General features: G+C 45.3%; 1 protein-coding gene across 1 annotated transcript in view; it reads left to right on the top strand.

Annotated features, from left to right (window-relative positions):
- dlg2 (discs, large homolog 2 (Drosophila)) overlaps window positions 1-26,428 on the top strand; it is a 472,305-nt gene that overhangs the window by 304,844 nt on the left and 141,033 nt on the right. The window contains exons 10-11 of the mRNA XM_056284931.1: window positions 4,070-4,109; window positions 10,692-10,714. Coding sequence (XP_056140906.1) covers window positions 4,070-4,109; window positions 10,692-10,714 — 63 coding nt within the window. The remainder of the gene's footprint in view (window positions 1-4,069; window positions 4,110-10,691; window positions 10,715-26,428) is intronic.

Raw genomic sequence — 26,428 nt, forward strand, 5'->3', positions numbered from 1 at the left:
ACTAGTTGTTCTATGTTCTGCTGTGATACTAGTTGTGCTATGTTCTGCTGTGCATACTAGTTGTGCTATGTTCTGCTGTGCATACTAGTTGTGCTATGTTCTGCTGTGCATACTAGTTGTTCTATGTTCTGCTGTGATATTAGTTGTTTTATGTTCTGCTGTGCATACTAGTTGTTCTATGTTCTGCTGTGATACTAGTTGTTCTATGTTCTGCTCATATACTAGTTGTTTTATGTTCTGCTGTGCATACTAGTTGTTCTATGTTCTGCTGTGCATACTAGTTGTTCTATGTTCTGCTGTGCATACTAGTTGTTCTATGTTCTGCTGTGATACTAGTTGTTCTGTGTTCTGCTGTGATACTAGTGTTCTATGTTCTGCTGTGATACTAGTTGTTCTATGTTCTGCTGTGATACTAGTTGTTTTATGTTCTGCTGTGCATACTAGTTGTTCTATGTTCTGCTGTGCATACTAGTTGTTCTATGTTCTGCTGTGATACTAGTTGTGCTATGTTCTGCTGTGCATACTAGTTGTGCTATGTTCTGCTGTGCATACTAGTTGTGCTATGTTCTGCTGTGCATACTAGTTGTGCTATGTTCTGCTGTGCATACTAGTTGTTCTATGTTCTGCTGTGATACTAGTTGTGCTATGTTCTGCTGTGCATACTAGTTGTTCTATGTTCTGCTGTGATACTAGTTGTTCTATGTTCTGCTCATATACTAGTTGTTTTATGTTCTGCTGTGCATACTAGTTGTTCTATGTTCTGCTGTGATACTAGTTGTTCTATGTTCTGCTGTGATACTAGTTGTTCTATGTTCTGCTGTGCATACTAGTTGTTCTATGTTCTGCTGTGATACTAGTTGTTCTATGTTCTGCTGTGATACTAGTTGTTCTATGTTCTGCTGTGATACTAGTTGTTCTATGTTCTGCTGTTATACTAGTTCTGTGTTCTGCTGTGCATACTAGTTGTTCTATGTTCTGCTGTGATACTAGTTGTTTTATGTTCTGCTGTGATACTAGTTGTTTTATGTTCTGCTATGCATACTAGTTGTTTTATGTTCTGCTGTGATACTAGTTCTTTTATGTTCTGCTGTGATACTAGTTGTTTTATGTTCTGCTATGCATACTAGTTGTTTTATGTTCTGCTGTGATACTAGTTCTTTTATGTTCTGCTGTGATACTAGTTGTTTTATGTTCTGCTGTGATACTAGTTGTTCTGTGTTCTGCTATGCATACTAGTGTTCTATGTTCTGCTGTGCGTACTAGTTGTTCTATGTTCTGCTGTTATACTAGTTGTTTTATGTTCTGCTGTGATACTAGTTGTTTTATGTTCTGCTATGCATACTAGTGTTCTATGTTCTGCTGTGCGTACTAGTTGTTCTATGTTCTGCTGTTATACTAGTTGTTTTATGTTCTGCTGTGATACTAGTTGTTTTATGTTCTGCTATGCATACTAGTTGTTCTATGTTCTGCTCTGATACTAGTTGTTCTATGTTCTGCTGTGATACTAGTTGTTTTATGTTCTGCTGTGATACTAGTTGTTTTATGTTCTGCTGTGATACTAGTTGTTTTATGTTCTGCTGTGATACTAGTTGTTCTATGTTCTGCTGTGATACTAGTTGTTCTATGTTCTGCTGTGCATACTAGTTGTTCTATGTTCTGCTGTGATACTAGTTGTTCTATGTTCTGCTGTGATACTAGTTGTTCTATGTTCTGCTGTGATACTAGTTGTTCTATGTTCTGCTGTTATACTAGTTCTGTGTTCTGCTGTGCATACTAGTTGTTCTATGTTCTGCTGTGATACTAGTTGTTTTATGTTCTGCTGTGATACTAGTTGTTTTATGTTCTGCTATGCATACTAGTTGTTTTATGTTCTGCTGTGATACTAGTTGTTTTATGTTCTGCTATGCATACTAGTGTTCTATGTTCTGCTGTGCGTACTAGTTGTTTTATGTTCTGCTGTTATACTAGTTGTTCTATGTTCTGCTATGCATACTAGTGTTCTATGTTCTGCTGTGATACTAGTTGGTCTATGTTCTGCTGTTCATACTAGTTGTTTTGTGTTCTGCTTTGTAGCCTTTACTCTTTAAAAGTGACTGTCTTCTAGAGTTTGAAAAAAAAACCAAACATTGAGAGCCCCACCATCCCAGCCCCCCCCCAAAAAACAACTATACATACAGTATATGTCCTGAAATGGCAATTATCTTTTTTTATTAATTTCAGCAACATAGGGAAGTATGAACCTCAGTATTTCTATTTCATTATATCAACAGAAAATAGACTTGGTAAAATTATTCATAGTAATATAATATTCATATTTTATTATGTATTTCATTATATAGGGATGGCACAGTGGTTAGCTCGGTGGCCTCACAGCAAGAAGGTCCTGGGTTCGAGCCCCGGGGTAGTCCAACCTGGGGGGTTGTCCCAGGTTGTCCTCTGTGTGGAGTTTGCATGTTCACCCCATGTCTGTGTGGGTTTCCTCCGGGGGCTCCGGTTTCCTCCCACAGTCCAAAGACATGTAGGTCAGTTGAACCGGCCGTACAAAGTTGTTCCTAAGTGTGAATGTGTGTGTGTGTGTGTGTGTGGGGGGGGGGGGCTGTGATGCACTGGCAGCCTGTCCAGGGTGTCTCCCCACCTGCCGTCCAATTACTGCTGGAATAGGCTCCAGCATCTAGTGACCCCAGTCGGGATAAGCGGCTTGGCTAATGGATGGATTTCATTATATAATGAACAAATATAACAAGAACAGTGTTTCAGGTGTTGGTAAAGACAACACTGATTTTGTCAAGCAAAGGTGCTTGGATAGGGGGAGGCATAATATGTGTTTTGTCTGTCAGTAACCATGCGCAGTCTGGAGATGTGCCATGGATTATTGATGGAGATAACACCAATCAATGGGCGGCATGGTGTTCCGGTGGTTAGCCCTGTTGCCTCACAGCAAGAAAGTCCTGGATTCGAACCCCGGGCTGTCCCAGGTCCTTTCTGTGTGGAGTTTGCATGTTCTCCCCGTGTCTGTGTGGGTTTCCTCCAGGGGCTCCGGTTTCCTCCCACCATCATAAAGACATGCATGTTAGGGTTGATACTCCTGCCTGTGCCCCTGAGCAAGGCAGTGGAAAGAAGAACTGGAGTTGGTCCCCGGGTGCTGCAGCTGCCCACTGCTCCTATACAATAGGATGGTTTAAATACAGAGAACACATTTCGTTGTAACCTTCATGACAAAATAAAGTGGCTTTCTTCTTCACCTTAACCACGTGCAGTCTGCAGACGTGCGATGTAACACCAGCCAATATGAGCCACTGCAAAAGTTCCACATCAAAACCTCTTTGCTACCAAAAGAACAAAATCAATGTCATTATTGCCATGGTCTTCTCTGTTAAAAAATTGGAAGCAGTTGTTGTTGTTGTTGTTGTTGTGTGGTGGTTTTACATCTATTACATTTGTCAAATAGAAATTAGATTTGTATTTGCAGGCTTGATTTATGGAGTAAAAAACCGGACAGTTGATTTTTCTATAGACATGCTGAATAAATTCAGTTGAAGAATGGCTGGAGAGCCAGTCTTCAGCAGCTTGACTGTCATATCATTTAGCTGCGTTGCACAGTTGAGTGTTTAATTAGTGTTGCAGTTGAGGTTTGGTTTCCACTGCCACATTATGGGAACAAGTAAGATGGCAAACGGGTTTTTATAGATTAAGGTAATGCTACAGGTACAAGAATTAAGCCCAGAGGCACACCACACATAATGGATAAGGTACAACAAAGTCACTATTTAGCCTTCAAATTTTGATTTAATAACTAAAATTACTAACAGTTTAGAGCACTTTTTTCAGTGTTGTGGACACAGACGTTTTGTTTTAATACAGAGCAGCTTTTAACTCTTTAGAAAGTTGGTGCCAGTAATATCTAAGGGACTAACGGGCAGTCTTGTGAGATTTAGTGTTCAAAAGGTCTTGCAGTGAAATTAGGAAGTGTCCAGACAAATGTTTCTGCAGATCGGATAACGCTGAATTTACTTTACATCCAGGGTCATTAATATTCTCCCCAGAAGGTTAAACGATCTCTCATTAGAAGACCAGTGTTTCCCAAGCCACAAAAGATTACAACATTGATGGTGTCATCTTAATACTGTTCTTGTCATAGCCACCCCCAATTCCAGCCACTGCAGCCCTGGTTTGTGTCTCATGCAGGCACGGAGCCAATTGCTCATTGCATACAGGGCAAGGACCTGTATTGGACCCCAGTACAGCCTATAGGCTGGATGGAGATGCAGGACAGATCCAAGGGGAAACTTAGGTAGACAGAAGGGCGGAACAGAGAGATGTGGATTACAATGAGGTGTGCTATTTCAGCACAATGGACAGTGCCATGGGTTTATCATTAACCAATGGCCTGCTGATATTTAAGCAGCACAACTGCTAATTGGCTCTTTCAGAACCAAGGTCAGCACCATGGATTTTACCAGTAATTTGCTCAAACCTCAGTCAGATAAAGCATAGAGAAGTGAGGTAGACTAAACCAGTGGGGCAGGCAGCCAAGGATAGAAGGCAAGTGAATACATGGTTTGATGTCCAGTGGTGATGGATGCCCATACAGCCACACAACCATGTAGCCCACACAATCATGCCACACAGTCAACGCACATACGACAACAAACTACAGAATCAGAATCAGAATATTTGATTTATCCTCGAGGGGAAATTGGGTCCTATTACAGACACTCACACTCTAGTACTGAAAAAAACTAAACGCTAACAAGATACAAGGTAACAAGAAAATAGAAACAAATAGAAGCAAGAACAACAAACAAACAGAAATAAAAGATAAAATAAAAAATAGAAATAACAGCAAAATATATCAGCATATAACACCCTAGCTATACTGCACTACCGCAGCACAAAACAACAGCACAAACAAAACCCGACAGGGTAAAACAAGTGGAAGGGCAGTCCAATGACCACTAACTCCGAGTGTCTGAGTCTGAGGGAGGAGTTGTGAAGTGTGATGGCCACAGGCAGTAATGACCTCCTGTGGCGCTCTGTAATGCATTTCGGCAGAATGAGTCTATCACTAAAAGTACTCCTGTGCCCAACCAGCACGTCAGCCCGGCCAGCATGGAGTGGCTGGGAGACATTGTCCATGATGGCACATAACTTCAACAGCATCCTCCACTCAGAAACCGCCACCAGAGAGTCCAGTTCCACCCCCACAACGTCACCGGCCTTGCGGATCAGTTTATTGAGCCTGTTTGCATCCGCTACCCTCAATCTGCTGCCCCAACACACAACAGCAAACAGGAGAGCACTGCCACCACAGAGTCACACCACACCCTGAGCCTTGTGTGGCAGACACCGCAAGTGTGCAAACAATGTGTGGCCTGCTTGTTAATACAGTGACCGAGCAGACGTGTTGGTCTGCAACACGAGAAGCAACAAACAACGCTGTTTCTGAAAAAGCCCAGACAGCCAGCATCCATGACAAGCCTATGTCATCACAAATAATACATATGAAACAACTTACTAATGATGTTTTCATCCAGCGGCTGTCAGTTTGAACCCAATCCAGCAAAAATGACAACAGCAACATTGTAGTGTCGTCAGCCATCAAGTGCCCAAAATGTCCAATATCCAAAAACACCGACATGTTTGAACACTCCAAATGGGAACGTATTCCTGATACAGTTATGTGACCTGATCTTATAGCACCACCCTCCTCTCCTTCATCCTCTTCTACCTTTCAGCCACCTTGTTCCTGTCAATGCTGCGTGCTCCTCGCTAACATGTTCACTTGCATGGCGAATAGCAACGCTCACAGCAGGACACTTGCCCGGCATGCAGGACTGAGATGCTGAGGGTGAGAAGTTTGTGAGTGGAACACAAGGCCACAAGATTCTTCTCTGCTCTTGCGCCTTACACTTTACTGCGCCCAACTTTTACTTCTTCCACATTTTAGCCAGTGCAGACAGAATACGGCTAGCTAGCTTACACACCGCACAAGTCCAAGAGACACGCACACACAGGCACCTGCAAGTCAAAGTCAGAGGTAGCGTTCTATCAAATGACGCACATCCACACACAGGCACAGACAGAGAGAGAGACAGACAGACAGACAGACAGACAGACAGACAGAGAGAGAGAGAGACCGGTAATGATGATGTCACATCACCTCTTGATTTTAAACAGATTTCAGAAACACTCTGATCTGGTCTTTTTTCCCCCACTTTTATTGTCACAAAACCATTAAGGGAAACAGACTGGCTGCAGCCAGATTGACTCAGATTGACTCAGAGTGGCAGGGACCTGATGAAGGTCCAGGACCAGCTGGAATCAACGACAGTGCAAACAGATCACAGTGCCCCCGCTGGTGCTTGTTGCTGCATAAGACTAGAAGCCCTTGGCGGTGGTGGGGCCTTGTGTGCTCTGCAGAGGAGACAGATGTGGTCTGACTTTTTATTTTTTGCCACAATCAAGATATACAAAGAAATTGTATTCCAAATATTCATCGAAACAACAAAAATGCATGTTCAGTCAGGCAGATGGGGCCCAAGGTGGGCCCTTTTGTAACTAGAGAGAACCGTGGGCCCGGGGCAGCTGCTCCCTCTGCCCTCCTCCCTCACTTGCTACAGGTCTCGTGTCTTGTCCTGCTCGGACAACACCATCCCGGGCCTGAGTCCTGTCCAGTTTTCCTCTGTTACCCATTTGCCCCAAAGCTGTTGTTGATTATTCAGTCAAGTTTCTGTGTATTTAAGTTCGGTGGTTTAGTTTGTTCATTGTCAGAGCGTCTACGTCTGTCCCACGTCACCATGTCTCTACCATGTTCTCATCATGCGTGTTCCTGATCCCCTCCTGTTTCCTGCCAGGGACCCTTTTGTTTCTCCTGGTACCACGTCTGCATTTGGGTCCTCAATTCCTGCTCCCGACGTGACAGAACGCTCAGACCATTCCAGGACCCAGCAGATGCCGCCCCTCCTGTTCCTGGCTTTTCCCTGCAGCCAAGAGCCGCCTCTGAGTTTTTCCTGCGGCTGTGACTGCCATGCCTGATGTCTGATGACTGTGTATCATGAGTGCTGCTCTTTTGTCCGTCTGCTCTGTGGTCCATCACGGCTGTTCCCGAATCCTGCACAGTTTAAACTGCCGTTCTTGAGTCCCCCCGCAGCTGAGAACTGCCTCTGTGTTTTCCCGCAGCTGACACTGCCGTTCTGATTTCTCCTCTAGCGAAGCTGCCGTTCTGATTTCTCCTCTAGCGAAGCTGCCGTTCTGATTTCTCCTCTAGCGAAGCTGCCGTTCTGATTTCTCCTCTAGCGAAGCTGCCGTTCTGATTTCTCCTCTAGCGAAGCTGCCGTTCTGATTTCTCCTCTAGCGAAGCTGCCGTTCTGATTTCCCTACAGCTGAGGGCCACCTCTTGTCTCCCCGCGGCCGAAGCTTCTGTTCTGATTCCTCTGCGGGGAAGCTGCTGTCACCTGTTTGGGTCGTCCCTGTGCCCTGCAGCTGAAGCCGGTGTTGTGGCCACTCTGGAGCTTTTGTAGCCAAAGCTGCCATCCCCGATTCCCCTGCAGCTGAGGGGGCCACACCTGTGTTTTCCTGCGGCTGAAGCTGCTGTGCCTGTTCTGATTCCGCTGCAGTGAAGCTGCATTCCAGGACCCCCTTTGACTGGCTAGGACACCAGATGGCATCCATGGGAGGGGGGCACCGTCATGGCCACTCCCGGTTCCAGCCACTCCAGTCCTGTTTTTTAAGTTTCTTATCATGTCTAGCTCAAGTTTTCTCTCACCATGTCTCGCTCTGCTGACAGCTGTTTACCTTGCCTACTCCTGAGCCTTAATCCATGCTACAGTTCCTCTCAGCCACTGAACCCCCCCCCCCCCCCCCGTGCTACTGGCTAAGATGCCAGTTGGCGTCCATGGGCGGGGGGGTGCTCTCATGGCTGCCCCTGGTTCTGGCCACTACAGCCCTGGTTTGTGTCTCATGTCTTGTCCTGCCAGGACAACCCCATCCTAGTACTGATTCTTGTCCAGTTTTCCTCTGTTACCCCTTTGCCCCAAAGCTGTTGTTGATTATTCACTCCTGTTCCTGTGTGTTTAAGTTTTGCTGTTCAGCTTGTTCGTTGCCAGAGCGTTCCATGTCTGTGCCATGTCACCATGTTCTCGTCATGCGTGTCCCTGAGCCCCTCATGTTTCTACCAGCCAACCTTTTCTTTCACCTCTTACCACATCTGCATTTTGGTCCTCAGTTCCTGCTACCGCCATGACAGTTCTTATCGTTCTCTGGTGACCCCAGCCCCTCTCTCAGGGGGAAATCTAATTTTGCTATCCTGCTCGAGACAAAAAAAGCAGAGATGAGTACTAATTCAAAGAGACTTGAGACAGGTACTAATTGAAATTAAGCACGGAAAAAAAGAGAAAGAGCCCACGTTGCTACTGAAGCTGTTCAAACAGAGGAGGCAGAAAGCCACGTCATCCTCCCATCCCTGTTGTCCATCATTGTTCAGCTGTGTGGTGACATCCTTGCTGGTGCAGAGAGGCCTGGCAGCAAACTCACAATGTTCCCTCTCTCAGGCGACACAAGGGTTGACATGATACTTGGACATTGGTCATGAATGTGCTAAGAACACACACACACACACACACACACACACACACTAGGATGGGATGGGGATGGGGGATTTAGCGCAGCTGTTTGGATGGAAGGTGAGTTAGCCAGTTGATCAGGGAGGCGAGTTAGCCAGTTGATCAGGGAGGCGAGTTAGCCAGTCGATCAGGGAGGCGAGTTAGCCAGTCGATCAGGGAGGCGAGTTAGCCAGTTGATCAGGGAGGCGAGTTAGCCAGTTGATCAGGGAGGCGAGTTAGCCAGTTGATCAGGGAGGCGAGTTAACCAGTCGATCAGGGAGGCGAGTTAGCCAGTTGATCAGGGAGGCGAGTTAGCCAGTTGATCAGGGAGGCGAGTTAGCCAGTTGATCAGGGAGGCGAGTTAGCCAGTTGATCAGGGAGGCGAGTTAGCCAGTTGATCAGGGAGGCGAGTTAGCCAGTTGATCAGGGAGGCGAGTTAGCCAGTTGATCAGGGAGGCGAGTTAGCCAGTTGATCAGGGAGGCGAGTTAGCCAGTTGATCAGGGAGGCGAGTTAGCCAGTTGATCAGGGAGGCGAGTTAGCCAGTCGATCAGGGAGGCGAGTTAGCCAGTCGATCAGGGAGGCGAGTTAGCCAGTCGATCAGGGAGGCGAGTTAGCCAGTTGATCAGGGAGGGTTGAACTGAAGCCAGAAGACAAAGCGCAGCGTGTCTGGTTCCAGCATGCACAGAAAGATGAGAGGGGAAGGTGGGTGACACGCAGCGTAACACTGTTAATAAACCTCATTATGAGCTACAGTGTGAGTGTCTGCCTCTTCAGTCAAGCTCATCTGCAACTGCTGATGTTTACAGATGACAAGCCGGCGTCCCCAGCAGGCCCGTGTTGCTCTTATCTCTTGTGATTTTATCAGGGCTGTCATGCTGTATTTGATGAGTTGTGTTATATGTGTCTGTGATGGTCTGGCGGCCTGTCCCGGGTGTGTCCCTGCCTGCCGCCCAGTGACTGCTGGGACAGGCTCTGGCATCCCCGCGGCCCTGCTTGGATCATGGATGGAGGGATGTCATGCGTGGCTCGTTAGAGAAACGATGAAATGGTTTAGGAATACAGCTGGGAAACTGTGATGTCAAGTTCCTGTCCTCTTTGTGGTTCGGTTCAGGTAGAGATAATCTATGCTGTGATCCTTACTGGGCATAGTTTATAGTGGCAATAAAGCCCCCCCCCCCGCCCCCAAAAAAATGGCTGAGGCCGGAGACGGCATCCCACCAGGTTTTTATTGGTGCTGAAGATGCTGTTTCCACGTGGAAGGCAGAGGTCCCTCCTCCCTCCCTCTTAACCTTGCACACTGACACGTCCCCCCCCCCCCCCTTGCTTTGTGGCGGAGAGAGACCTGCCTCAGCTGCACAGACACTCTCCCTCTGCAGGTCCCACTTGAGCTCTCCCTCAGCCCCCCCCCCCACCTTTTTTTTTTTGTGTTTCTGCTCGTGGACTGCACCGATAAGGAACAGACAGCCGAAATGGGCAGCAGCTAGAGCCCTTTGGGCTGTCACTGCAAACAAGACAGCATTATCTTTCACCTGTCGCAATGTTTGCCTCTATTTGGTATGCCAAGAAGCTCGGGAGACGACTTGTGCAGAACAGTAGAAGAGCCAAAATGCTGAGGGAAAAGGTAGGTGCATGGTTTCTCATTTGCTTTGAAACAGAAAGACGAAGTAAATGCAGTCTGTAGTAAAAAGAATGCACCCCTGAACGTTTGTCTGTTTTAAATAGCAATATATTTATTTTTTCGTCTTGCTTTTTTGTATTCAAGATAGACTTTCTAGCAGTTGATCGATACCACTGAAATCACCTGTTGACAAGTAGGATGTGGTGTATGTTGGTTTTATTAATGGGACCTGGGTTGTTTGCAGTCCAACACGGAGGTCAGTTAACTGTGCTCAGTTGTGACCTCTTACGTATCATCTGGAAGGCAACAGGGGAGGCGAGAGACAGAGACGCTACCTTCCTGAGAGCCGGTCCTGGTTTTTGACCCTGGCACTGAACCACTCAGGAGCTCCCTGTCTCTCCCCAAGCAACACTAGATCCTCGTCTCAGCCAGGCTGTCCCCAAGTATCATTTTCTTCCCTGCCGTCTTTAAGCCGTCTCCCTCCAGCACCGCCGAGTCTTGACGGAGAAGACGCTGCATGCACAAGCAGACTTTCCCGGGGGAGCCGTCTGATCGTTTGGCGTAGCTGGAAATTCAGCTCATTCAGTTCGATGACAGGAGATGTTTTCATGCTCCTGGGGAACATTAATCCACGACAGCACTCCTGTTTCATGTGATTCCCAAGAGGGGGAGAGACCTTCTTCCCCGGGGACTGCATCCTTTTCATGGGAGAGGGGGCAGCAAAGCGGTCCTGTGTCTGATGGGGTAATTAGTTGAAATGGGCTGAGCCAGAGGCCTGAGCTTTGTTCCTTTTGTCTGTGTGCTTCTCCCCTTTACTCCTCACATATGTCACTCCAGTAAGTTTCAGTTTCCTGCTGAATGCAGCAGAATTGCTGACTGTGCGTTGGTTATACAGCCTACGCCCTTATCCACACTCCAACACCAAGCGATACGCTGCTGAACAACAAGCATGCGTGTTTTTATGTGTGTGTGTGTGTGTGTGTGTGTGTGTGTGTGTGTGTGTGTGTGTGTGTGTGTGTGTGTGTGTGTGTGTGTGTGTGTGTGTGTGTGTGGCGGAGTGGATGGATGAGTGCTGAAATGGCAGGCATGCTTGTATTTCACTCAGCGGCCCAGGGCGGTCAGTGGCAGTCGTAATGCATTGAGTTGATATATTTTCAGGCAACCATGATTTTGCTGAATGTAGACAACACATTCATAGTATGGCGTTGTGTATCGCTGCGGGCTGATGAGCTCTTAACACAAGCATGTACACATGTGCGGGAGCACACACACACACAAATCAGTAAGTTCAAATGGGTGATTTGTCCTCAGTCTACCACTCTTCATCCAAAGAAGAGTGTTTGTGTGTGTGGGGGGGGGGGGTCGTGTCGATCGGCCAAAACATTAAAACCACCTGCCTGATATTTGGTAGGTCCCCTTCCTGCTGCCAAAACAGTTCTGACCCATTGAGGCATGGACTCCACAAGACCTCTGAAGGTGTCCTCTGGTATCTGGCACCAAGACAGCAGCAGCAGATCCTTTAAGTCTGTAAGTTGTGAGATGGAGCCTTCATGGATCAGACTTGTTTTTCCAGCACCTCCCACAGATGCTCAATTGGACTGAGATCTGGGGAATTTGGAGGCCGAGGCAACACCTTGAACTCTTTGTCATGTTCCTCAAACCATTCCTGAACATTTTTTGCAGAGTGGCAGGGAGCATTATCCTGCTGAAAGAGGCCACTGCCATCAGGGAACACCGCTGCCATGAGGGGTGTACCTGGTCTGCAATGATGTTTAGGTAGGTGGTACGTGTCAAAGTAAGATCCACATGAATGCCAGGACCCAGGGTTTCCCAGCAGAACACTGACCACAGCACCACACTGCCTCCACTGGCTTGCCTTCTTCTTCCCATAGTGCATCCTGGTACCATCTCTTCCCCAGGTTAACGATGCACATGCACCCGGCCATCCACGTGCATGTAAAAGAAAGTGTGATTCATCAGACCAGGCCACCTTCTTCCACTGCTCCATGGTCCAGTTCTGATGCCCACATCCCCATTGTAGGCACTTTCAGTGGAGGACAGGGGTCATTATGGACACTGTGACCTGTCTGCAGCTACACAGCCCCATACGCAGCAAGCTGCGATGAGGGTCTAATGACAGGATGTTGTGTTGCTGTGAAGCCCCCTGAGGCAAATGGGTCATTTGTGATATTGGGCTATACAAATAAAATGACTTGACTTGACTGTGTGTTCTGACACCTGTCTATCTTTTTTTTTTATAGACACATTTTATTGGCTTTTCTATTTTTTTTCTAAGGAGTCATTACAGAGCATTACAATGACACAATGACAGAGATTTCTCCAATACTGAACCCCAACACCCCCCCACCGAACAACCCCCCCCACACCCAGCTCCTGGTAATGTTTACAATAATAGCAGTGATACATATCCTAGATAACAACAAAAAAATACAGAAAATAGTGAATAATAGATTTTAGAAGAGTATTAAAGATGAATAAATAAATTAAAATGACAATAATAATAATTATAATGACAAAAAAGTAAAATAAAATGAAAAAAGTAAAAATAGAGAGAAGAAAAAATTGTATATGTGTATGGGTCCTTGCATGGCATATTTATCTATTTCAAAATGTTCAATGTATTGCCAATACTTCAGCTGCTATACTATTTTCAACTGCTTGTAGAAGCAGTCATTCTGGGGAAACGGAGGTCAGGCTCTTAACATAAGCAATCAAGGGCTGCCAATGACTGTAAAATTTGTTTGTTGAGCCCCGTAAGGAGAATTTGATCTTTTCCAACTCTGAAATGACATTGTATCAGACAACCATGAAGTGGGTGAAGGAGGCAATGATTTCTTCCACATTAAAGTATTCTCCGGCGGGCTAGTAGAGAAGTGAACGAGATCACATTTGCCCGCTTCGCTGACATAGTCTTGCCTGCCTCAGGTACACCAAATATAGCAATCTGGGGGGATGGTTCTATCACTTGTCCTAATATCACCGAGATGACTGTAAAGTAAGACTTCCAGTACTCCTTTAGTCTCGGGCATGACCAGAACATATGAGTGAGATTGCAGGGACGCTGGAAACATCTGTCACAGGTGTCAGTCACATTTGGGTATATTCTAGCAAGTTTAGATTTCCTAAAATGTGCCCTATGAACTATTTTGAATTGAATCAATTGAAATCGTGCACAAGTTGAACAGGATTTTATGTCCTTCAGCGCCTCATTCCACCAATCATCCTGTATTGTAACGCCAAGTTCTGCCTCCCACTCTGTCTTAAACCTCTGTAAAGCCAGAGGTGCATCTAGGGCTAGGAGGTCATATAGAAACGGAATATGCCCCCTCGTCATTTTTGTTGCCGGCAAGAGGTTATCAGTCCCAGAGGGCGGTGGAAAATCTGGAAAAGAAGGTGTATTCGATTTTAGAAAATGCCGAATTTGGAAATACCTGAAGCGATCAGCTTGCTGTAGATTAAAGGAGCTACACAACTGAGCAAAGCTGGAAAATGTACCCCCACTGTATAGATCCCCCATTGTGCTAAGACCTTGTTTTTCCTAATGAGAGAATCTGGCGTTAAGCTTTGCAGGTTTGAAAAGTTCATTATTACATATTGGGGTGTTGAGGGGAAGCGTGTCCTAGCCAGAGTGTTTCTTTATTTGCTGCCAGATTTTCAATGTGGATATGACTATCGGATTATCTGTGTATTGTTTGGGTTTCAGTCTGTTGACATGGCATACCAAGGCTTTTAAGAAAGAGGAGTGACATGAGTATGATTCCAGTTGGCACCATTGAGTTTCGGGACAAAAAGCCCAGTACACAATTTTCTGCAAATTGGCTGCCCAATAGTAGCGCTGTAAATTTGGGAGCCCCAAGCCACCCACCGATCTACTCCTCTGTAGTAGGGATTTTTGAAGCCTTGGAGATTTATTGCTCTATATAAAGGAGGAGAATATACTGTCAATGTTGCGAAAGAAGGACCTGGGTAGGAAGAGAGGTAAACATTGAAAAAGGTACAGATATGGTGGGAAAATATTCATTTTAATACTTTGTATTCTCCCTGCCAATGTGATCTGTAGGCTGTTCCACTTTTGAAGATCTTCCCTAACTTTTGAGTTGAGTGCAGCAAAATTATCGTCAAATAGTAGTGATATTTTTCGAGAAATGTTGATACCTAAATATTTAAATGTTGGGGAGAGATTGAATGGCACGTCAGACTGTGTAATATCTCCTGCCATATGATTAATAGGAAAAAAGTCACTCTTTCCTATGTTGAGTTTATATCCAGAGAACATGCCAAAGGTCCTGAGTGTCCTTAAAATGTGAGGAATGGCTGTTTTGGGGTCCAACACATAAATTAGCAGGTTATCTGCATACAGTGACACTTTATGCTCCACCCCCGCTCTCATAACACCTGGAATGAGTCTGTTGGTTTTAAGAGCAATAGACAAAGGCTCAATAGCTACAGCAAAGAGGAGGAAGGACAACAGACAGCCTTGGCGTGTCCCCCTCATTAAAGGGGAAAATTTGGACCTGATATTATTTGTACATACACATGCATGGGGGGACACATACAGCAAACGCACCCAAGCTACAAAGCGCTCTCCAAAACCGAACTGGCGGAGGGAAAAAAATAAGTAGTTCCATTCCACCTGGTCGAAGGCCTTTTTGGCATCCAGAGAGATTACCCCCTCTGGAACAGGTATAGGGATGGAGAGAAAATTATATCCAGGAGACATCGCACATTTGTGAATGAGTGACGGTTCTTGATAAACCCGGTTTGGTCTTCTGATATGACAGTGGGTAGAACAGTTTCTAGTCTGCAGGCCAAAACTTTTGCCAGTATTTTAACATCCAAATTGAGGAGTGAGACAGGACGGTATGATGAACACTTATCTGGATCCTTTCCTTTTTTATGTATCAGAGATATGGTAGCTTGTCTAAGAGTGGGTGGTAATGTGCCTTGCTGCAGAGAGTCATTAAACATCTCCAACAAGAGGGGGGCAAGCTGTTTAGAAAACTTTTAAAAAAATTCTACACAGAAGCCATCAGGCCCCGGAGATTTCCCACTATGCATCAGTGCAATGGCTTTGGTTATCTCAGCTACACTTATGGGTTTTTTAAGATGTCGTTATCTTCTGTTGATAGGTTTGGCATGCTGTGTTTTGAAAAAAAATTCAACATTTCAGAATTGTCTCTTCGTGACTCTGATTCATAGAGTTGGGAGTAGAAAGACCTGAAAGTGTCATTGATCCCAGATGGGTCAGTTATTATCTGACCTGAAATGTTTTCTATTTGAGTAATCGATTGCGAGGCTAACCTACCCCTTAACTGCTGTGCAAGAAGACGCCCTGCTTTTTCCCCGTGCTCATATAAGGTGCCCCGTGTTTTGAACAAAAGTCTCTCTGTCTCCTTTGTTGATAGAAGATTAAATTCTGTCTGCTTTTCCACTTTTTCTTTGTACTGTTCTGCTGTTGGAGCCAATGCATAACGTCGATCTAGATCAGCTATGGATTTTAGTAGTTCTTCCTTTTGTTTCTTTATTGTCCTGTTAATATGTGCGGAATATGAAATTATTTTGCCTCTAAGGACCGCTTTCAGAGTCTCCCAAAGTAAACTGGGGCTAATATCATCAGTGTGGTTGGTTTCTAGAAACAAAATTATTGTCTGTGAAATAGAGGTACAAAAGTTAGAGTCTGAGAGAAGTGTGGGGTCAGATTTCCAGGGACGGAATTCTTTGGGTTGGGACTTAAAGTTCAGGTCTAGAGCTAGAGGAGAGTGATCTGAGTTTACCCTTGCCAAGTATTCAGCAGAAACTACTAGGAGATGAGGCGTTTTATCTATGACAAAATAGTCTATGCAAGAGTGAATTTGGGTATTGAAGAAAGAAGCTTCTTCATGAAATCCTCGTCGTCATAATTTGGGGCATACACGTTCACTAACACCACTGGGTGTTGACACAAGGTGCCAACCACTATTATATATCGCCCATTATTATCACAAATAGTTTCAGCAGGAGTAAAGGGAATATTTTTCCTAATCAATATTGCAGCACCTCTTGTTCTAATGTTAGACTTAGAGTGAAAGATCAAACTTAGCCAGGGTCGACTTAATCGTTGATAATCAATAGTGCATAGATGAGTCTCTTGAAGGAACATAATATCTGATTTAAGATCTTTTAAGTGTGAGAATATCCTTGCTCTTTTTACAGGCCCATTAACACCCCCACATTCCAGGAGATCATTCAAACCCCACATCCCCCACCCGTATTTACACCACTGTTAGCCATAATAATTGTTTACCTGAGAGTGATTGTGGCATATGCAATGGACCCCCCCCCCAAAAAAAAAAAGGGAGAGAAAAACCAATAAATAAATAAATGGTGGATGGAGCCCATATCCCCTTTCCCTACCCTCCCTAGCTAGCTTCGTTAGCTTGGTAGACTCGGGTATGGTTTTCACATTTGACGTCGCTTTTTTGCTTGCCCGACACTAGTGAATTGGCTTCTTATCTCAAATTAACTCACCGCAGCTGAACAGGGTCAAAATGTTGTTACTCGTAGCATTTTATGTAGGGATTATATGAATCGCGTCTGCTCTAGTCTGTCGGCATACCGGAAGTCCCCCGTCTGTCTTAGCCAGCATTACTTTTTCAGCAGTTTGAGCTACAGCAGCTCTTCTGTGGGATCGGACCAGACGGGCTAGCCTTCGCTCCCCCACCTACATCAATGAGCCTTGGGGGTCCATGACCTGTCAATGGTTCAGCATTTGTCCGGACCACTTTTGGTAGGTACTGACCACTGCATACCAGGAACACCCCACAAGACCTGTCGTTTTGGAGATGCTCTGACCCAGTTGTCTAGCCACCATAATTTGGCCCTTGACAAGGTCACTCAGATCCTTACACTTGCCCATTTTTCCTATTTCAACTCATCAACTTCAAGAACTGACTGCTCACCTGCTGCCTGATATGTCCACCCCTTGACAGGTGCCACTGTAACGACATCAGTGTTAATCACTGACCTGTCAGTGGTTTTAATGTTTTGGCTCATCGGTGTATAATATATATATATATTTATTATTATTTTGCTATAAACCCTCTTCACAGGTATATTGGGAAAAATGTACACTGCATGTGAGTTGATAGATATAAGTAGCACAAAAAGTAAGGAAATGTGTGCTTGGTAGATTATTTCTTTGTTGTAACAATGCTTCTTGGCAGTAAATCTTATACCGTTGGAAAGCCTGTTTATTTCCCTTTTAAATGGCGCCACATTTGTAAGGAACATGCATTTGTGGGATGAGCAGCAGAGCTGAGTATGTGGGTTGCGCCATGAAAAATTTGCCAAATCTTTTCTGCAATGCCAAACAGCTTGTTTTGCTGCTGCTATTGACTCTTGTGTTGAGCTTCTGGTACCCCAGGTGCTGACAGTCAGCTGCCTGATATAAGATTTACTGCCAAGAAGCATCGTTACAACAGAGAAATAATCTACCAAACACACATTTCCTTACTTTTTGTGCTAAGTTTAGATAGATAGATAGAAAGATAGATAGATAGATAGATAGATAGATAGATAGATAGATAGATAGATAGATAGATAGATAGATAGATAGATAGATAGATAGATAGATAGATAGATAGATAGATCGATCGATAGGTAGCTAGACAGACAGAAAGATAGATAGATAAAGAGACGGACGCACAGATGGACGGACAGATAAATAGACAGACATGTATGTCAGTATAAGTGGGTGTGTTGGTGTTTGTCTGTGTGTTGCAAAAACTGGATGAGAACTGGTGTGCCTCATTCTATGAGGATAGCAGAAGCTATGCCTGTCCTAGCCTCTGCACAAGACGGTGCTCCTACGAGCGATTTGTTGCTCAGGCTGCGAGGTTGCAGTGGCAAAGCGAGGTTCCGTCAGCATGGCGTGGCATGGCTGGAGCTTCTTGTGAACCCCCACAGGGAGCACTGGCTCCGAGTCTTGCCACAGTTGGGAACCCCCACCCCCCACGGGGAGCACTGGCTCCGAGTCTTGCCACAGTTGGGAACCCCCACCCCCTACGGGGAGCACTGGCTCCGAGTCTTGCCACAGTTGGGAACCCCCACCCCCCACGGGGAGCACTGGCTTCGAGTCACTTGGTCCTGTGTTTCGCTTGTGATATTCAGATCATCATTTTATATTTATGTAATTTGTTTATTTATTTAACGTGACATAAAAGAAACCTGCCTTCTTACCTTCACTGAAACATGGCTCAGCGAAATGGTCCCGGATTATGTCGTTATTTTATTGTACTAAATTGGTTTGGAGAATGGCTGGAGTTATTTATTTATTTATTTTAATGGAAAGTTTGCAGATTGGATTTCTGAGAAATGTTGAGTCTTTTTGCTGTCCCTTAAAAAGTGAAGACACTATTGTTCAGTACACTGGAACGAGGCTCTTGCTTTGGAGAAGAAAGTTAATACTATATCACCGCTGCAGCTGAATCCCCTGAATCTTGCCCTGCCTTGACCTCTTCAGCAGAGGATGGGAAAAGCAAGGGACGGCTTGCTCTCATCAGTACCAAAGTGGATTCAAATGTGTCCACTGAGTTTTTCAGTTTTACATTAAGAATATTCACTGGTGGGGCGCCAGTTAGCGTAGCAGTCCATTCTGTTGCCTACCAAAATAGGGATCGCCAGTTCAAAACCCCATGTTGCCTCCAGCTTGGTCGGGAGGCCCTACAAACACAATTGGCCGTTTCTGCGGTTGGGAAGCCAGATGTAGGTATGTGTCCTGGTTGCTGCACTGGCGCCTCCTCTGGTTGGTTGGGGCGCCTGTTCAGGGGGGAGGGAGAACTGGGGGGGGGAAGTGTGATCCTCCCATTCGCTACGTCCCCCTGGCAAAACTCCTCACTGTCAGGTGAAAAGAAGCAGGTGGCGACCCCACATGTATGGGAGGAGACATGTGGTAGTCTGCAGCCTTCCCCAGATCAGCAGAGGGGATGGAGCAGTGACCGGGACGGCTCGGAAGAGTGGAGTAATTGGCCGGGTACAATTGGGGAGGAAAAACGAGGGAAAATGAAATTAAAAAAAATATTCACTGGTATTGTTCTTTCTCGTCCCACCTGATTGTTCCATACTCATGATTACTCACTTCAGATTAAAAACAATTGTCCTACCCATTAAAAGGGCAACTCTGTATGGTGGTGCTTTGAAACTGATTTGAAAAAGAACTTTTCAGTTTCTTGATCAGCAACCCTTCCTTTATCTAAGTGTGAAATCTGCAGAAAGCTGATTAAGATTAATATTTTCCATTCTAAAGAAATATTACTAGTTGTTGTTTTAACCTGATTTTCATTTAATTTTTTTACATCACAAAAACCTTTAAAAGGGGTGTGTAGACTTTTTATATCCACTGTATGCCATGAAGAACGTAACTGAAATCTTTGAAATTGTCACTTAAGTTCAAAATGACACGCGTCTGCACAGTGATTCCAGCAAAATGTCATTCATAATGCTGCTGGATCTTACTGCTGCTTTTGACACTGTCCACCATGCAATACTACTGGACAGAGTGGAAAACTGGGTTGGGCATTCCAGCATAGTCCTACATTGGGTTAAGTCTTGTCTACAAGACAGGAACTATTTTGACTCATTGGCAGCTGCTTATCCAAACGAACTAACATGATGTGTGGAAGTCACCAAGGTTCAATACCTGTGCCTCTGTTATTTAACCTTTACATGTTCTCATAAGGGTTTTAATTTTTTTTTTTAAAAACAACAATTACTTACCATTACTATGCAGATGACACCCAAGTATACCTAGCTCTTTCACTGATTGACTGTGTTCTCATACATGTTCTGTGTCAGTGCACTGAACAAGTCAGTGACAGATGTGCCTTAATTTCCTTCAACTAAATAGGTTCAAAACTGAGATGATTCTCTTTGGTGCCAAAGAAGAAAGGCTAAAAGTCAGTTCTCGTCCTGACTCCCTATATTTGAAGATTAAAACCCGAGCTAGAAATCTTGCTGTTATTATGGACTCAGGTCTAACTTAATAGCCATATCAAGTCTTTAACAAACTCCACCTTTATCTTAAAAATATAGCAAGAATTAGAAGATTCATGTCAACACAAGACTTAGAGAAAACGTGTCCATGCATTTATCTCCAGTAGGCTAGACTGCTGTAATGGTCTTGTTCAAGATCTCTCCAAAAAAAAAAAAGCTCTCATGCAACCTCAGCTCATTGAGAATGCTGCTATGAGGGTCGCAACAAAGACGAAGAAAGCTGAACACATGACACCAGCTCTCAGGTTTCTGCGCTGGATTCTAGCATGTCAAAGAATAGACTTAATAATAATGGTGCTCATCTACAAATTTATCAATCGTTTAGGACCAAAATACATGTTTCTTTTTCCATAGGAACCTTTTCCATTTTTCAGGGCATCTAAGAATGGTCTGCTAATTATTCCCAGAGTTGAAACAAAACATAGTGAAGCAACATTTACTGATTTTGCTGCACATAGCTTGGACAAGCTTCTAGAAGATGTGACTTGCCCCAACTTTGACCACTTTTACAACTAGGCCAAACACTTGTATGTTCTCCATTGTCTTTAACTGATGAGATTTAGTGAGAGTTGTGAGAGTTAGTGAGGGTTGTACTTGGACCATTTTTTACTTTGCACTTTGATACTGCACTTTAACCCTTTTCATGGTATATTTATTTGTAGTATTCTGTTCATATTCCTGTTTTCACATTTGATTTTCTTTTCTTAAAATTTATTTTATTTAAATCTTATTCTGCATTTCTTTTTTGATGTCTTTCTTATGTCCTATGTGGAGCACTTTGAATTGCCATTGTGTATGAAATGTGCTATATAGATATATTTGCCTTGCCTTCATTTTTGTCAAACTTGTGTTAGCGTTGTGGGACGATGCAGTGGAAAGCCTCAAACCAATCGTCACTTTCAATTTCGTCTTATCCTACAACAATAACGTAGCTTCAACGCTGGCGCTACGCCAGTGGCGTGAGTTCTGTTGGAGCTGGGTCGAGTTGGCATTTGATGATGTCATTTTGTGTCAAGATCCAATGGTCACCGTGCCCTTTACGCATTGCTTTCATTCCAGTATTTCTCAATTTACAAACTGTTACTCAGCATCAGGTAAATTGATTTATAAATGAAATTAACTAGATTTCAAGCTTGTGCCCACATTATCCAGCCCTCTCAGGTACATGCCATTAGTCACATTACTTCTAGAGAGCATTCATGAAGCGGCAAGTTTGTGAAAATGTGGTGTGCAATTCTAGTTTGGTTAAAAAAAAGAAAGAAAGAAGAGTAATGATTTCAACAGTGCAAAGCTTTTGCAAAGAGGAAATTGAGCTTATGTCTGGAGAGGAGAACAGGGGAGGCGTGTCTAAAACATGTCTGGAGAGGAGAACAGGGGAGGCGTGTCTACAACATGTCTGGAGAGGAGAACAGGGGAGGTGTGTCTACAACATGTCTGGAGAGGAGAACAGCGGAGGTGTGTCTACAACATGTCTGGAGAGGAGAACAGGGGAGGCATGTCTACAACATGTCTGGAGAGGAGAACAGGGGAGGCGTGTCTACAACATGTCTGGAGAGGAGAACAGGGGAGGCGTGTCTACAACATGTCTGGAGAGGAGAACAGGGGAGGCGTGTCTACAACATGTCGATAGGAGAACAGGGGAGGCGTGTCTACAACATGTCTGGAGAGGAGAACAGGGGAGGCGTGTCTAAAACATGTCTGGAGAGGAGAACAGGGGAGGCGTGTCTACACCATGTCTGGAGAGGAGAACAGGGGAGGCGTGTCTACAACATGTCTGGAGAGGAGAACAGGGGAGGCGTGTCTACAACATGTCGATAGGAGAACAGGGGAGGCGTGTCTACAACATGTCTGGAGAGGAGAACAGGGGAGGCGTGTCTAAAACATGTCTGGAGAGGAGAACAGGGGAGGCGTGTCTACACCATGTCTGGAGAGGAGAACAGGGGAGGCGTGTCTACAACATGTCTGGAGAGGAGAACAGGGGAGGCGTGTCTACAACATGTCTGGAGAGGAGAACAGGGGAGGCGTGTCTACAACATGTCTGGAGAGGAGAACAGGGGAGGCGTGTCTACAACATGTCTGGAGAGGAGAACAGGGGAGGCGTGTCCACAACATGTCTGGAGAGGAGAACAGGGGAGGCGTGTCTAAAACATGTCTGGAGAGGAGAACAGGGGAGGCGTGTCTACAACATGTCTGGAGAGGAGAACAGGGGAGGCGTGTCCACAACATGTCTGGAGAGGAGAACAGGGGAGGCGTGTCTACAACATGTCTGGAGAGAAGAACAGGGGAGGCGTGTCCACAACATGTCTGGAGAGGAGAACAGGGGAGGCGTGTCTACAACATGTCTGGAGAGGAGAACAGGGGAGGCGTGTCTACAACATGTCTGGAGAGGAGAACAGGGGAGGCGTGTCTACAACATGTCTGGAGAGGAGAACAGGGGAGGCGTGTCCACAACATGTCTGGAGAGGAGAACAGGGGAGGCGTGTCTACAACATGTCTGGAGAGGAGAACAGGGGAGGCGTGTCCACAACATGTCTGGAGAGGAGAACAGGGGAGGCGTGTCTAAAACGGACCACAGAAGTTGTGGTGTTCTGGTCGTAGCAGTCCCAGTGAGGTAAGGCGTGGGTCACCAGGTCAGACAGGGTGGGTGATGGATGACCTGGGTGGTTTCCATGAGGTCCAAAAATAGCTAACGTTATTTTTGACTGAAAGTCATGTTCCACCCTAGTATGTCATTAGAATACCATTTTACTGTCTGATGTTACCCAAGGAGGAAAACTCTGTGGGAGAGGGGTCAAGGAAGGACTGTTGATAGACAAGATCGGCCAGATGTTGATTAAATTCTGAAATTGAGGAGTTTTTATTAAGAGTGTGCCTCTTCAGATGAGCTAGATGTATCTTGAATTACATTTTATGTTTCCTCATTTAGCAGCCGCTTGTTTCCAAAGCGCCTTGTGTCGAGAGTTCCCTGTGGTGTCCGACTAGCCGGAGGCAACGCAGACACAACCGTTAGCCTCGGTGTTGGGCCCCCAGCTTATTAGGTCACTGAGTTAGGACTGCAGAACGCCAGAAGTCTTGTCTGTTGCTTTGAGTGATGGTAGGCTTCTGTCCGGGTTAAATGAGGAAACTCAGGGTGTCCTGGTCAATGCACTAGTGCCTCCTCTGGTCGATTGGGGTGCCTGTTTGGGGGGGAGGGGGAACGGGGGGGACATAGTGTGTGATCCTACCACGCGCTACGTCCCCCTGGTGAAACTCCTCACTGTCAGGTGAAAAGAAGCGGCTGGTGACTCCACATGTACGGGAGGAGGCATGTGGTAGTCTGCAGTCCTCCCTGGATCAGCAGAGGGGGTGGAGCAGACTAGTGGTGTAATTGGCTGGGTACAATTGGGGGGAAAAAAGGGGGGGAGGACACATTAGCAACAGAAAAGGGCCATCGTTGGGCTGTTTCATAAATCTCTTAAGGTCACTTTACACGATATCATCAGGGAAGCTTCTGGTCATTGAAAGAGTGTCATGTTTACGTGGTGAGTTAGAACAAAGATATTGCTGCGGTGAACAGCCGGTGACTTCAGAACTTCAGATGAGTGCTGATGCACAATCTCTGACTTCACTCTGTGTTTTAGACGTTACGTTGTCCCTGCAGGCAGCGCACTGTTGTCTCAGTGTGCAACAGCCCCGCCACCGCACTGCCATACTCATTCATCTCTGTCTGTCGTGTGAGCATGGCCGAGCTTTGTCCTCTGTCGTGGTCACAAGGCTACCAAACACTACGAAGGCCCTTCACCAGTTCTTCACCTAGGATCCTCCCCTCAGACGGCACACAACACAGGCTGAAGTCAGCCGCAGCTCCACCTAGCGTCCCGAAATGATGCCGAATCCACAGCTGTGTTGGGCATTATTCGGAGGCGCTCACCTTGGAATGGTTTAGCCCAAACTATTCGGAGGCGCTCACCTTGGAATGGTTTAGCCCAAACTATTCGGAGGCACTCACCTTGGAATGGTTTAGCCCAAACTATCCGGAGGCACTCACCTTGGAATGGTTTAGTCCAAACTATTCGGAGGCACTCACCTTGGAATGGTTTAGCCCAAACTATTCGGAGGCACTCACCTTGGAATGGTTTAGTCCAAACCCCTTTTAGATGCTCCAGCTTAGGTCCTGGGAGGAAGGAGGAGCTAACTAAATAGTATTGATCAGTAAGTGTACTCTATTGGCATTATTATCTGTCAGTGATCCTCTGAGGAAGCCGCCATCTGCCAAACTTATGCACAGGTGGTGTTGCAAAATATCAGTCTGATAACACTGAATCTGAATACCTGTGGCCTGGATGTGAAACAGTGGGAAGATAACTGTTTTGGTGTGGAAGAATTCTTTTTTTCTTTTTTGGCAATCTCAGTTTAACCAGTAGTACTATTTACACTACAAGCCTCCGTGTATAACCAGTAGTACTATTTTCACTACAAGCCTCAGTGTATAACCAGTAGTACTATTTTCACTACAAGCCTCCATGTATAACCAGTAGTACTATTTTCACTACAAGCCTCCATGTATAACCAGTAGTACTATTTACACTACAAGCCTCCGTGTATAACCAGTAGTACTATTTTCACTACAAGCCTCCATGTATAACCAGTAGTACTATTTTCACTACAAGCCTCCATGTATAACCAGTAGTACTATTTTCACTACAAGCCTCCATGTATAACCAGTAGTACTATTTTCACTACAAGCCTCCATGTATAACCAGTAGTACTATTTTCACTACAAGCCTCCGTGTATAACCAGTAGTACTATTTTCACTACAAGCCTCCGTGTATAACCAGTAGTACTATTTTCACTACAAGCCTCCATGTATAACCAGTAGTACTATTTACACTACAAGCCTCTGTGTATAACCAGTAGTACTATTTTCACTACAAGCCTCCATGTGTAACTGAATGGAGGTGGTGTTCGAGTCTTCGCTGCTGTTGGCCTCACCTGAGGGACTTGTTTGTGTTTGATTGTTTCAGCCGTTCTCCTCCACCCACCACCCACCACCCACCCCTGTGTCTGCTGTCCTGGGCTTGTCTAGTGCTCCCCAGCTTTGTTCAGCGGGTAATTGTTGCCTTGATCAGGTCAGACTGTATTCATATGAAGGTCAGGGCAGCTGTTTCTTTTCTCTTTTCTCGTCAGTGTTTTCCATTGTTCTCCAGCCATGTGAGGGTTTTCACTTACGGTCAGAATGTTGCATATTCACATCTGAAGAACGGGGGGTGGAACAGAAGGTCACACATGTCTGCCTCCATTGCAAACTGCTGCATCCAGACAGTGGAGGCAGTGTCCCCGTAGTGCTCTGTCCTGTGCTGTTTGGCTCTGTTATGCTCTCAGTCCCCCGGCTTGTGGAATACGCTGCCTGAGGAGCGTAGATTGAGTCACCGCTGTTTCTTGTACATGGTTTTCTGTTCTTGTCTGGCAGTGTTTTTCTGCTTATATTATTTAGCCCTGCCTTAGAGAGGCTGACACTCCCGTTCTGAACACATTTTTTGACATTGGGAGGTTGAATCATAACTGAAAACAGGTGTGGTTTTAAGAATTCAAAGCTACTGGCTACTGTCTTCCTGGGTGATGACGCTTTCAGTGTCCTGCCCACTTTTTTTTCTTTTTTGCATTTTGCATTTTGCATAAGAGCCCAGCATGGTGGTAGGCCTACGGCACGGCAGTGCAGTACAACTTGGTGAATAATATGTTCAAAGATACAAATCACCGTTAGATAGATAGATATTTAGATAGATAGCAATACGTTGTAGCAAGATCGATAATAAAGTCTCAGCAAAATAGCACAAACTCAAGCCAAGTAGCTAGCAGGGGGGGGGGGGTGAAAGAACGGCTTCTCTGTGGTTTGAAGGCATCTCGCTACGGACACACCCTATATGCAAATTGACTGGTGTCTTCGTATCCACCGGCAGTTTGTCATTGGGCACCATCTACAGTCAATCACCGATCTCTCTCAAGTGGCCGCAGATGCGCTGTTTTGGCCACTGAACTTCTCTGTGGTCACATTCCAACCCGGAACATAGCCCATCAATAGGAACATAGCCCATCAATAGGAACATAGCCTATCAATAGGAACATAGTCTATCAATAGCAACACAGCCTATCAATAGGAACATAGCCCATCAATAGGA

The sequence above is a fragment of the Lampris incognitus genome, chromosome 8 (genome assembly GCF_029633865.1).
Source record: "Lampris incognitus isolate fLamInc1 chromosome 8, fLamInc1.hap2, whole genome shotgun sequence".
Taxonomy (NCBI): Eukaryota; Metazoa; Chordata; class Actinopteri; order Lampriformes; family Lampridae; genus Lampris; species Lampris incognitus.